This window comes from Corvus hawaiiensis, chromosome 8 (assembly GCF_020740725.1).
Source record: "Corvus hawaiiensis isolate bCorHaw1 chromosome 8, bCorHaw1.pri.cur, whole genome shotgun sequence".
Lineage (NCBI taxonomy): Eukaryota > Metazoa > Chordata > Aves > Passeriformes > Corvidae > Corvus > Corvus hawaiiensis.
The window spans coordinates 15,022,784-15,036,350 of record NC_063220.1 but is presented as its reverse complement, the minus strand read 5'-3'; the positions used below and the strand labels follow the sequence as shown (position 1 = coordinate 15,036,350).

The 13,567-nt window shown below is 36.6% G+C and overlaps 1 protein-coding gene across 1 annotated transcript in view; it reads right to left on the bottom strand.

Annotated features, from left to right (window-relative positions):
• The window catches only part of LOC125329394 (adhesion G protein-coupled receptor A3-like), a 263,741-nt gene that overhangs the window by 211,217 nt on the left and 38,957 nt on the right, over positions 1-13,567 (bottom strand). The window contains exon 2 of the mRNA XM_048311313.1: positions 4,632-4,703. Within this exon, the coding sequence (XP_048167270.1) occupies positions 4,632-4,703 (72 nt within the window). The remainder of the gene's footprint in view (positions 1-4,631; positions 4,704-13,567) is intronic.

Below are 13,567 nucleotides of genomic sequence, written 5' to 3'. Positions count from 1 at the left end.
TTGCAGAATGTCCCACTGAAATCTATTTGAAGTAGCTTTTAGGCAATCTTGTCTGATAATAACTGAGGACAACCTGTGGCTGTGCAGCACTGACACGTGATTGGTAACTTCACACTACAGCAGCACTTAATAAAACTACACACCACCTAAGTGAGGCCTGGTTGAGTAAGACATCTATAGCACTAAAAAAATAAAACAAAAAATAAATTCAATGCTAAATTCTTAAAGATACTTCAGTATTATTTTTCTTTGTCTAGAAAATGTAACAAAGTAAGTTTCTGTTAAACAGTCACTGCTGCTTATTAGTGCCTGGCATGCTTTTCTTCTGGCTCAACTGTGAAAAATGTGTAATCTTGCCGAGTGATCTTTCATCCTGATTTCCCAAGGAAACTGCTTATGCAACCATGGACTGTTTGTGTATGTTTCTTTATTTTTATTTTCTGGTTCCCTCCCAACAGCTTCTGAACCCATTAGAGTTTCAGTCACTGGGACAAAGGAGCAAGTCTCAGAGGTATAATGCTCCTATAAATCTAATGAAAAAGTGCATTTGGTAATGAAACAGAGAGATAGCAACTTCATACACCCACTCCTGAAAATACTAAGCACACAATCAATCCCACAGCAGCAGGAGTCCACAGCGAGGAAGCCACAACACGTTGCCCCAGTGAGAGGTAACATAGGGAGGTAGCTCAGGGCAGGGGCTGTCCAGGCAACTGTGGTGCAGTGGCTGCTGTGCAAAGTAAGAAAATTAGCAGTGTGGATAATAGCTGAAGTACACATTGTTTTGTGCCAGCTGGCACCAGGATGAGGGCAAAAGATTTATTTCCCTAGTCTGGATCTTGGCTTTAGGTCCAGCACAGCTGGAGCACCTGGCCCAACCACATTGGTCTCTGCCCTCAGAAGCATCCCATGGACTATGGCTGGCCAAATATTCTCAGGCATAAAAAGCCTTGCCACAGCTGGCACTAATACTATTACTTTGCTGCACACTGGAGGGGGATGGGAATGTCTTTGGAGCAGCATCAATACCACATACGGCCATGATAAGGCATCTGCAAGTCACTTGGTAACCTGCACTAGCCTATGATTCTTTGGGTAATAGCATGCTTAACCCCATGCCCAGAAGACAAAAATAAGTAAATAAAAATAAGTCTTAAAGAAGCAAACTATCACCATTTTTTCTATTTAATATGTTGTTCTGATTTATGGAATAAGTACACCACCAAATTACATAGACAATTCAGTTGTTCACACCCCTCCAAATATTTTACTAAATGAGAGCTTTCAGATTTCTGAGACTTAACTTGAAAGGGCTACCTCGCTCTTTCATGGCTTTGAAAGCCCAACTTGCCTTTCTTGTACGGTAGCCAGAGCATAGGAAAAACTTATTTAAATGTCTGTGATAACTCCTGCTGTTCTGGGAAGGCAGGACACTGACTGCAGACAGGGAAAGCACTAGAACTGAAATCATTACAAGCTGTCAAGTCTTTGCCCTGAGCTTCAGATCCAAACTGAATTCTCAGCCTCCTGAATGTGAAGCCAGCCATCTCCACAGGGTGTATCACAGAAATGGGTTCAAGGCGTGCATTCTCATTTATAGAATTTATGGCCTTTAAGTCTTTTCTGGTTAAATTCCACGCAGCTCTTCATATTTTAACAAACAGTTCCTTTACCACACTTGCTTCAAAAACAATCTTATTTATATTCTTACCCACACTTCTGATTTTACTCCAACTCAAGGACCATATAACTGGGCAGCATTATCATATCTAAGTTTACAGAAAGTTTTTATTCTCTCATGGTATTTAAGTTATGATCTTCACTTCTTAATGCCACTTGTTAGTACTGCAGTGTAAGCTCTGTGGCACAGAGGCATATCATAACCCAGATGCCATGTCACCTTTGTGAGCCAGCCTTTCCAAACCAGCACATGGCAGCAATTCTTTATTTCAGAAAACTGTAACTGTGGAGCAGGATTGCCATCTCTACAGATCACTCATGAGTCACTGTTCATAAATGTACATAAAACAGAAAGTGCACCTTTTGTGAGTCAGTGTTTTTCAAAGCATTTTTACAAAATGCCCAGTAAAGGTATTAATATTTCATGCATGTATTTTGATCATTATTATACAGTTTTTACTAGATATTATTGCATTTCTTGTTGTGAAATGCATTGAAAAATAAAATAATAGGGGGAAAGTTTTCAATCACTTATTGGAGTAGGGTTTCAAACCATTCTTTACCCAAAAAGAGGGTTTAAGGACTCCAGAACAGGTAAGAGCCAGACTATACAAGTCATTCAGTTCCACCTGAAATTTCACTTTTCAGAAGTTTTACAGTTTGACATTGAATGATTTCATTTTCTATGTAAGCTAACACTCTTCTAACTCATGATCTCATGGTAACTGTAAAAAAAAAAAATTTACTGACTTACATGACTCTTTCCTCTATGGCATTCACATTATTTTTTGTTCTGAACAGGACCACAAGGAGTGCAAAGCCAAATTAAATAAGTAATTCTTAACTCCAGCACACCTGTGTTCCTAAGCACCTAATCCTTGTAAACTTAATATTGTTTTAAAGGAAGCTGGATTTTCCTGCTACAGTACTTCCTTTCAGGCAAGGAATGAAAGTTTTTGGTCCATTTTAACAAGTCACAGTAAAGACAACAGTTGCTGCCATAGTTCTCCATTTTGAGCACCTGAAGTACTGCTCTGAATTAGGTTCTGTGGAAAAGGCAAAGCTGGGGAAACCTTTGTCCAAGAGCTAGGAGCGCTCATCCAGCTGTAATTCATTCACACTCACCTCCTAGTAGACTATTCCAGCTGTTCTCACCCCTCCAGCTGAAACTGGGATTTCACAGATACTGATAAGAAGCATATGGGGCCAGACTGGCCCCAAATGAAGCAGAAATAGAGTGGCTGAATCATGAGAATGTCATCACTTGAATTCCAGTCTTCAATTAATGGATCACTCATGGATTTTATATTAATACTATAGCCAAACAGAATTATAACCAGAGGAGATGATATTCATTTTATCTGTACTGTTGTGAAAAATCAGTACAGGAAAATGAAAATGGTTTAGATGGAGATGGTACTTGAGGCTACACACCTCAGGCACTTTTTCTGTTTTCTCACCGTTCTTAGTTTTGCTTGTAATGTCTTTTCATGTTGAAGTATTTATCTCACTAGTTAACTAATAAACTTCTTAAAAGTACATACTCATATAATTTCCCAATGTAAATTAAACCCTAAAAAAAACCTCAGAGGAAATGTTTTCCTTTAGTTCTAAACACTACATTACTTACATTTACTTATATTACATAAGAATTTAATTTACTAATTTCCCTTCTTGCAATAAATTCGTAATCCTATCCCGTGTTCTAAATTTTTTTGTCTAAAATATTTATAGACTTCTTTACAAACCTCATATCACTGTTAAATGTAGTATTAAACCAGTTAGTAAATAAGACACCACTCTCCATTCTATACTATTTAATATTCCCTATCATTTAATATATCAATATTTAACATTAAGTATTTGATACAACTATAACTATATACAGAGAAAATCTAATATTACTTAGCATAAATGTTCTGACAGTCACTTTATCCAAACCCTTCAAGGTGCTTAAGGGATTGCTTGAGACCTTGAAATAAGTTGTTTATTTTTAAATCACCGTTAGGATATTCAAACATCTCAGTATGATATACTTACCCACTTTATTCCACAACCATAAACAGCATGCATATCACACACATCTATAGCAAAAAAGGTTGATTTTCATATGTCATACTACACAGAATACATTCATGCATTCATGAATGTAGCAACTATTTTATATCAACAGTTCTACATAATAAAGCTATTCTTACAAAGCAGTATGAAAGTAATTTAGCTCAAGCTGCAGGAGATATTGTAAGATAGGCATGACATAATTACTCATTTTAGATGTACTGGCACCATAAGTTGCCTAAAGATATAAAAAGTCGCCTTTTAGGCTTGTTCACAATTATTCTCAAATGACTGACCTATCTATACAGAAAGTAGTGTTATACTATAGCTGTTACTGCTTATTTATTTCCATTGAAGTTTCCAAATGTTTTCTTCCTAACTCATTAGCTGCTCCTGAGCTCCTCTTTCCCCCTCCAAATACTGGCTAGAAATACATGGCCATGGAGCTTTATCAATATCATTGTTTGCTCCTGTGATAAATGCTGTCCAATTTGTTGATATTATAATTAAAATACAGAAAAAATTAAAATTAGTATAGAACTAAAATGGAAGTATTGGAGACCAGTGAGTTAAATAACCCAAACTACATGTCAGGTATATTAGTGTTACCATTACATATAGCAGTCTTTCCTGTGATAGTGTACATAGTGTGGTACAAGCCTTTGACTGCATGTTTATTTTAGTTCCAAACTGATGGCAGTGCTTTCCTGTATTTTCCACGTCCATCCCCATGCACTCATTTTTATGCTGTTTCTTAAGCTGATGACTGCCTAGAAACTCTACTGTGCAATACAGTTCAGAACGTCTCAACTTCATTATCTGATGTTTGTTTCTATATTTAAAGTAGAAAGACTTTTTAATTGAAGGTGGAGCAAGGCTGGTCAGTTACTCACAGTCTCTCCAGGGATCTCAGCCCGAAGAAAGAGCCATTCTTCAACCACAAGATCTTGTTGTTACTCAGAATCCTACAAGAAGTCAGGAAATAATCTGGTTAATAGAACATGATAATTCCACTGATCTAAAACATATAATTATAGTAAGTGACTGCTCTGTAAAATACTAATCACAAAATTCACTGCTTCATTTGCATTTTCCCATCATAGCCATAAATAAAGATTACCATTTCCTGAAGTGCATAGTTTCTTCTTTATTAAATAAAAGCACAGTCAAGAAATATGTCAAGAAGTGAATTTTGACTCCAGCTTGAAAATTCTAACACTGCTAAATGCCCACACTTTACTAGTAGTTTCTAAATTACCACTAAGGTACTTGTTGGGCTTCCCAGTCTGCAAAAAGGCGGGTAAAGCAAAAGACATGTTAAAAACTGTTCCAGTAGATTAGAGGACAATAAAATCACTTTGCAGTGGCTGCCGTAGCAGGGAGGTACAAGGAATCATACCATGGATAGCTCACATATACAGACAAAGTATTTAATTTTCTAGAGGAGAGACAAACAAAAACAGGCAAGTCCAAAAATTTTTTCCTGTTACAACCTCTGCATAGTAGAAATTCAGTAATTAAGCTATGCCTGACCATCAAACGCCACCACCATCACATACACTTGCAGACTGGCCCTGCATGCAGGCCATTGAAAAAGTTGTTTATTCTTCCTTATATTAAGCTACTGTGAATTTCACAAGTGGTTTAGTGACTTTCCATCACCATATGTTCCCAGCTATTTCAGAAGCAATACAATATGAACATGCCCTTGTTCTGAAGATGTTACCCCTTAAAAACCTTCCAATATGCAAAAGAAATGCAGTTTGGTTTAGCAACTTGAGAAATTGGGGTTTTAATGTAATGATTATGCAAAGTGCATAAGAAACATTTGTCTCTGAAAAAATCTAATTCCAACTGCCTGAGAAATGAGTCTTTTAATGTAACATTTACAATAAATTACACTTCTCTAGTTCACTAAAGTACATTTCAAAATAAGACATGCAGCTTGCAATAAGTTAGAAAGTAGACCAAAAAAATTTCAAAATAAATTTTATGCTCTTAACTAGCAAACTTGAGATTTTTAAATCAACTTTTTATTTTTGTAAAGTTTTTAAACAGTCAGTTACACAAGACATCATAACTTATCTTGCTCTTAGCATTTCCCATTGTATATGAACAGTAAGTGCTTTGCCCCAGCACACACCTACCACATAAAATCTCAAGTCTAGATGCAAATGTAACAACACTGACTCACAGGAACACAAAAAATAATTATTGATGTAGCAAAGTTAAAACACTGCAATGTTACTAAGATCTAGAGATTTCTGCAAATCTAAAATTCCTATATAAACGTGTATTTTGATGTGACTTGATGGCCCACTGTGGGTAAATATATGAAATGCTCTATTGTTTTATTCTCAATGTTCTATTATTTTATTCTTTTATTCAACTTGTCTTCTGAGACTGCAAAGAACTTGAGTCAGTCAAGAAAAAAGACCCAAAATTAAAATTGGCTAGGCTTGGAAAGACTAACATAATGAATTCCACTTCATATTGGGTCATTTTTTTTTAATATGCTGTTTTACAGAGAGACCATCTTTGAGGTCTGTTACAATGACATTTGATACAAATATTGTATTTGGACTACTTTGCATAGTCTGATTTGCAAAGATAAGTGCACTTCAAAACTTACAGCTGGCTTAGATACAAGTACTTCTGTCTTTAAAAAATTTTCATTGTGCCGATTTGTTTTTCCAGCCTTCTATTCATTCTGCCCAGAAAAAGAGGGCAGTCTGAACTTTGCTGGCACTCCATGAAAATGCAGCACAGGTCAGCTGGCCCCCTACTCTTCCTCCATGTCCCCTTCTGTACAGCCCTACACACGTTGATTGAAACCAGTATCATTAGCCCACATAAAACAAACTCCTATTAATTAAGGAGAACTATCAAACTAGTAATAAATCACAAGATTAAGCAGATCATTTAGTTCATAAATGGAATACTCAGTAAACACAGCTCATGATTCTGCTATCTCATTCATATTTTTGAAAGATAAACTGAGTTGTGAAAAATGTGACACCACAAAATTAAAAAAAAAAAAAAAACAAAAAACCAAAAAAACCAACAAAACTTAGCTATGTAGATTTGAGTTTCTAAAGGAAACCTTTCAAATCTTTATACCGGAGTTTCACAGAGACTTTCACACAGAGATCAGGTTTCAAAAATTAAGTTTCCTTCAGGGTTTCCTCTTCTCTACAGTGCCAACTTAAATTCAGGTTTTATAAACAAAGTAATAAGGATATCATAGTTAAAATATGATTCTTTTTCTGTTCAGAAATGCAGCTTTAGAGAATCCTAGCATTCCAGTAAGGTCCCTAGGGAAAACAACATCCTCTCTAACAATTCATATAAGTTATCTACATTTCATTCAGCTGGGTGGTACTGCTACATGGGAAGAATCCACCTGGTTTTAATTAGTTTTAGTGATGTGCAAGAACTTGCAACAGGCTGTTATCAAGAAGGATTTGGGTTGTACTGAAGACCAGTTCTGTGAATAAAATGAACAACTTCAGTGGCAAACATAAATCACATTATTTTTCATACAGTAATGCATCACTTACTAAGCTTTTGATGCGACTCATAACATTCTTCCCTTCTGAGGACATTTGTCGCAGGAATGAGGATGGAAGGGAGGAAAGTTTCGGTTACAATGTTCAATATCCTAACACAGAAACAAGGCTTAACTACCGACAATGAACAACATTTTCAAATAATCAATGCCAGGACAAATTGTGGCTTTTACTCTTGATGCTGAAATTACACTGAATAATTTTTGTACATTATTTCTATGGACAAGCAATAGAATGGACATGAAATGTATGAAGTATAGCCAAATAGGTATGTTTCTCTTTTCCCTCGAATACAGTCACCTGCTTACAGGGAAATGTTTCTAATTAAAGACCTGCAGAAATTTTGCAGTGATGAGCATCCTTTTCTTGTACTTACAGATGCAAGGGTTTGGTGAATAAATACATGAAAAAAAAAAAAAGTGTTATTCATGTATTTTCTTTGGAAAGCTTGTAACAAATTTATAGCTGTCAGATATAACAGAAACTGACTCACTTATTTTAATCAAACTTCTAATAGAGGTTGCACTTTTTAAAAATAAACCACCACCATGCACCAACTGTGAATAAGTACTTTTCACATTTTATCTATCCATAGCATTTTCACTTGGCTGCTTTTTGCGTTTTTTTTTTTTCTGATGTGCTAGTGAATCACAGTGATGAATCTCACCATACACTGCAACTAGGCAGCTGGTTTAAATAATTATCAGTTTCTAGCTATGTGCTAAGAAGCTGACATTTTAAGTATTTTATTCCAGCAGAAGAAACACTATGAAAATGAGCACACTTTATTTCAATGAAGGTATTTTCTAAAACCAAAATCTACTTAAAGTAGTTTTTTTGGTTTGGTTTGGGTCTTGGGGTGGTTTTGGGTTGGTTGATTGGTTGGTTGGTTTGGGGTTTGGTTTTTTATTGTTGGTGGTGGGTTTTTGTCTTTGTTTGGTTGGTTTTTTGGTTTTGTTCAGGAAGAAGATTCCCAGAGAAGCCTTCTAATAAGTATTTATTTTAAAGTTCAGTTTGCAAACTGTCTTTGCACAATATATTAAAGATTCAAGCCCAAGTAACTGAAAATTCAAATCAAGGCACCTTCAGTCCCAGCTCTCACAGGATGCAACTAAAACAGTGCTGGGGAGCAGTTTACCTGTCAGTACCACTCTGCTATCAGACACTTCATGAACCATTCTGTTGCTGCAGTTGACTGTCTAAAATCTTACGTCTCTGCTACTCCTCCCAAGACATTTTGGGGGACAGTTTACCCCAGGGAGGCTGTTCAGAAGATATTAACTCAACATCAGGTTTATTCTTTCCTGGCCCTCTGGAGCCCTCCAGCACTATTCCTGCTCTCAAGGGATATCATTCAAACACCCTCTCTTGACTTGCACTGACATCCTAAAGCATTTAATCCATGCATGCAGTTTCACAGCACAAATGTACTTCCCTGGTGGGCTGCAGCACAGGCTGAACACGATTCCATTCACCCTGCACTGGAAACAAACCAACCAACCAACGTCACTTGGGGGGGGGGAATGATGCCTTAGGTTTTAACTTTTATATTTTTCAAATCCTGTACTGCCCAGTATGTAACTGAAATTTCATACGGCCTGTTAGCTACTGCTGCTTCATGCTGGTTAGACATAACAAACCCTCTCTAGGTTTGCACCTCAAGGACACCTTGTTGACCCCGGCCCCAAAAACATGTAAACTAAAGCCTTTGAGAGGAGGGGCAAGTTTGGGGTAATTACATCATTAACTGAAATTATAATTGGAGAATTAACTCTGATATGCAAATGGACCAAATTTATAAAAGTGTGAAGAACTTGTGCCCAGGGTCCATCTTGGGTGGAGGCTTTTGACTCCCAAGGTGTACCTTTGAAGGCTCTTCAAATAAATACCTACTCTTATTTTTTTAATCTTGTCTAGCCTGTGTTTTCAGGTAGCCACTTCAAGGCATCAATACACCAGGACCAAAACCACACCAAGCAGATGCTAACAATGGAGAAGCATGGACAGTCAATGAGCCATTGCTTCCTGTGCTCTCCTTTCAGTCCTGGACTCCCTTTCTTTACAGTACAGACATACCTAAAAGAATAAATTGTTCTAATGGAGAAAAGTAATTTCTCTGATTTTCTTGCCAATTCTTCCATTTGAATTAAACAAGCCATAAATCACAGTTTGCTTAAAATGAGGCTGTGATTTTTGTTTTCTGAAACCATTGAAAGTACAGGATTATGTGGCCCTGTGCAACAAAGTCTCATTCAAGTACAAAACATGCCCAGCATAAGAGAACTTACTGAAGTATTTAAAAAGCATCAAATAAAGAGCTCTCAATCATAATGAAAACAAACTTCAACTTCCTATATAACCCCTCAGAGAGAAGGAATCTTTTTACCAAGCCTCCAGAGTCAATGGACTTGGGTTCACTTGACATTACAGAGTAAACAAATTCCACAGCTGAGGCTTCTTCAGTGGGATGGTGCTGCATCCCACCCAGTAAAGCCTAAAGCCTGCAAGCTCCCACAGCAGTGCATCCACAGAGAAAGCACAGCTCAGATAACCAAATCTAAGGAAGACAAGGCATTTAGATGAAGACTGCTATTCCCAAATGCATAGTGAACATAGAAGGAAGTGTGACCCGTTAATGAAAATATGTATTTCCTCTGATAATACTCACAGGGGAAGTACATGAAAACCACAAGCAAAACCTCCCACCCAAACTTCATGAAAAATCAGTAAAATGTCAACTTTCACCTGGATTTTCTGCTGAGCAGCCCACGAGCTGCTACAGATCATACCTGACCCAGTCCTGTGTCTAGGCTGATAGACCATGTCTAGAAAATTGAAACCTGCAGAATCCTTCCTTTGAGCCCCACTCACTGGGCCCAGCTAAAGGGACACTCAAGTGCTACAGGAAACAACAACCAGACCCCCAACCACACCCACCCCTGCTGTGCACTTCCTCTTAATCCCTATTCAGTTTTCCACTTCTCAAGTAGAAAGGTGTGTTAGGTGAACATCCATGAGAATTTGAAAAAAGACAGAAAGCCTGGTCCACTAAGATTGTACATCTGGGACGACTGTGCTGGGGCTCCGTTCAGAAACTGTGTTTTGAGTTCTGCACTTTCTCTTACATGCTAACTTAACATCAACAATTTGAAGTATCTTTTATTCCAAAATAACAATTTAAGTACAGATAGTAGTTAATCATTTTTCATGGAAGCCTGATAACAGCTGACATATTGCAGTTTAAGATGTTTGTCCTCTTTACATGTGGCATGTGGTTAGATACGAAGGGAGTGTGAGAAGACATCCTGTGAAATCCTTGGGCACACTGGTAGGGAAAAATGTATTTAATTTCTTTATAGTATCAGAATACAACTAGAATAATTTATATTGAAATCCTACAGTGTAAAATGAAAAACTAAGTTTTTCTAAATTTTTTTTAAGGTTTTAAAATCCTTCTTGGTAAACAGAATATTGTTTATTTCCCACAACATCCATAATTCATTGAGAACTGCACCACAGAAACAAATTAAGAAGGAGTTTGGACCACAAACATGGCAGAAATAGAAAAATAAATTTAAAAAAAAGATACCTGCTTTTTGTGCCACACATGGAGAGATACATGGAGCTATCATAAAATACAGGTACAAACTGCACTTTTTTTCCCCTCTCCAAACTGAAAACCATAGCTGAGTTACTACCTAGTACTTCAACAGATAATATTAGAACTATACAAACAGACTGAGAGGGAGTCACAGAACAATAACAAAACTGATTGAACAAGTGAAAAGAGAAAAAGGACTGAAAACGCTGCTGACAGCTCACAAGATGAATTGGGTGTGGTGGACATCTGCACAGTCTGATACCCAAACACAAGGGAGGAAAAGTTGTAAAGATAGGGGGAGTATTTATTGATTTATTATATATCAGTATGTAAGTACAGTAATTCATAGTGCCTGCTTCTCTTTGACTTTGAGAACATCAAAACTTAAAAGAGCATAAAGGTAAATGATCAGAAGAGTAAAGATGCATATAAAGGCCTGAAGTGGCACCTCTCTTCCTGAAGAGGATTGTGGCCTGTTTTATTGTCTTTTTAAACTAAATAAAGTGTGTGGTCAACATTCTTAAAAGGAATCATACAAAAATCCTGTAGAAAGCAATAAAACCTAGTCTCTCAGCACCTCTAATTCCAACTGGTTTTATCATTATCTTCCATATATACCAGCTTTTGTTAAACCCATTCACTTGCAGCAATATCAAGCATTAGTGGAAACAGAAAAATACTCAAAAACTGCCTTCCATTGTACACAGCACGTTCATGTGGCAAAACCAGCCCCCAAACAGCTATAGCCAAAGAGGCAGTAAGAGTGTGTTAATTATCATTTTTATTTGTACAGTACCAGCAGAACAGCAGTTTCCAGATCTTGATGCTATTTGATGATAGCAAAAGAAAGCATAAAGCATAAGCATCAAGAAATTTCCTTTTAGGTAAGTCGTTATTTAAATGAAAGTCCTTCCAAAAGTGTAAATTAACACCAATAGTCTGTCATCCATTTAATGGAATGTGGGAGAAGCTGTAGTATGGAAACATTGCTTTTGTGCAAAATCACTGTTCAATAACCCCACTTTCAGAAATTTAAAGTGTAAAGCAAAACTCTTATTTTTTTGTCTTTGGTGTTCATACTGGTGGCTTTTCATCAATAGTCTTCTTGGGTGATATAAGGAACTGCTAGGTCACATTCAAAACACCAAAGCCGGAGAGTTCTCATATTAATTACCACATCAACTGATTTAATTAGGTAAAATCATATTCAAGAGCCTTTTTGTGAAAGCAACACCACAATTCAAACAGTAAAACAAAATATTATCATCACTAGCAGGACAAACAACTCATTCTCTCCCTAATACTGGTTCAGTGGTATTAATGTACTAACAAAAGGAAGCAGCAAGGTCACTCTCAAATAGAAGTTTTAATATGATTTCCTAACAGTGGGGGAGTTAAAGAGGCTTCAGCTTTTGAACAAGCCCACTCCACTACAGGATGATATTAATTAACTGAACAGGACAAGAAGCAGTAGGAATCAAAGCATTACTAATAGGACTCTAAGTACTTCAGAAAAGAAATGTGCTTGTCTATTTTATGACTTATCAAGCACTAGAGAATTTCTGAACTAGATGATCCTATTAAGTAAAACTTCTTTTTCCCACAAGAACTTAAGGTCTAAAGGTTATTTCTAAAGATCAGTGAACACCTGAAGTGTCATACAGGAATCTGTGCTCAAAGTTTAATCAATTGTATTCAAGAAAGTCAGCACCCGGAAAACTTACATAGTGAGTGGATGATTGTAGAAAAAGGCTTAACAATATATATAGCACTGGAATAGTAAACTGGAATTATGCAGTGATATTTCGTAAAATCACATCATATTGAACTGAACATAGAATATGAGAATATAAAAATGTGATGAATCATTACTATTTGCCTACAACATGGACACGTATTTATAACACCATTCAGCTCCCTAGATAAATCTTACTTTTAGAAGTTTTGAACTTGAGTGCATGTAATTTTTTTCAAATTTTAGTTTAAAAACCCCACATGATCTTTTGATAAGACAGCACTTTCATTACATCTTTTGAAGACAGAACTTTATCCAAGTGAACTTTTAGACTATATCACTGTACCTACCACATGCATGGTCTTTACTTGAGAGATAGTTATGCATGTTTAACTTCCTGTGATGGGTCTTACTGAGTCTAACAGAATTATTTACATGAATTAAATTTTTCATGTGCATTAGTTTTTGTAGATCAAAGATTCTATTGTCAACATTTTCTTTGGAGAAAGGGAGGAATTGTTCAAAGCTCTCTCTACAATGAAAAGGAAATCCTTATGGCTGAACTTGCAATAAAACACTATTTCTAAGAGCATATGTAGCCAACTGGTGACAGCATGGGTCTGCATGCCCTGGTGTTCTTGGTTTTGCCTTTGACTCACTGCACATCCTTCAATGAATATATATTTGAAATCCATTTTTAGTGGGAAAAATGAGATTCATACAGAATATTAAAAAAATTGAAAGTTCTCCTCCACTGCATAAGCCTGTGCAGTATGCAAATGGATTTAATGAAGTGATTGTTTACAGGAGAATTAGCTTTTGACATGCTTCTCATTCAACTCGGCGCTGTGGGAAGATTACATTCTTATGTTTGTTTCTCATCCACACTTTTATAGAATTCGCCAACAGCAATGGTGCAAACAC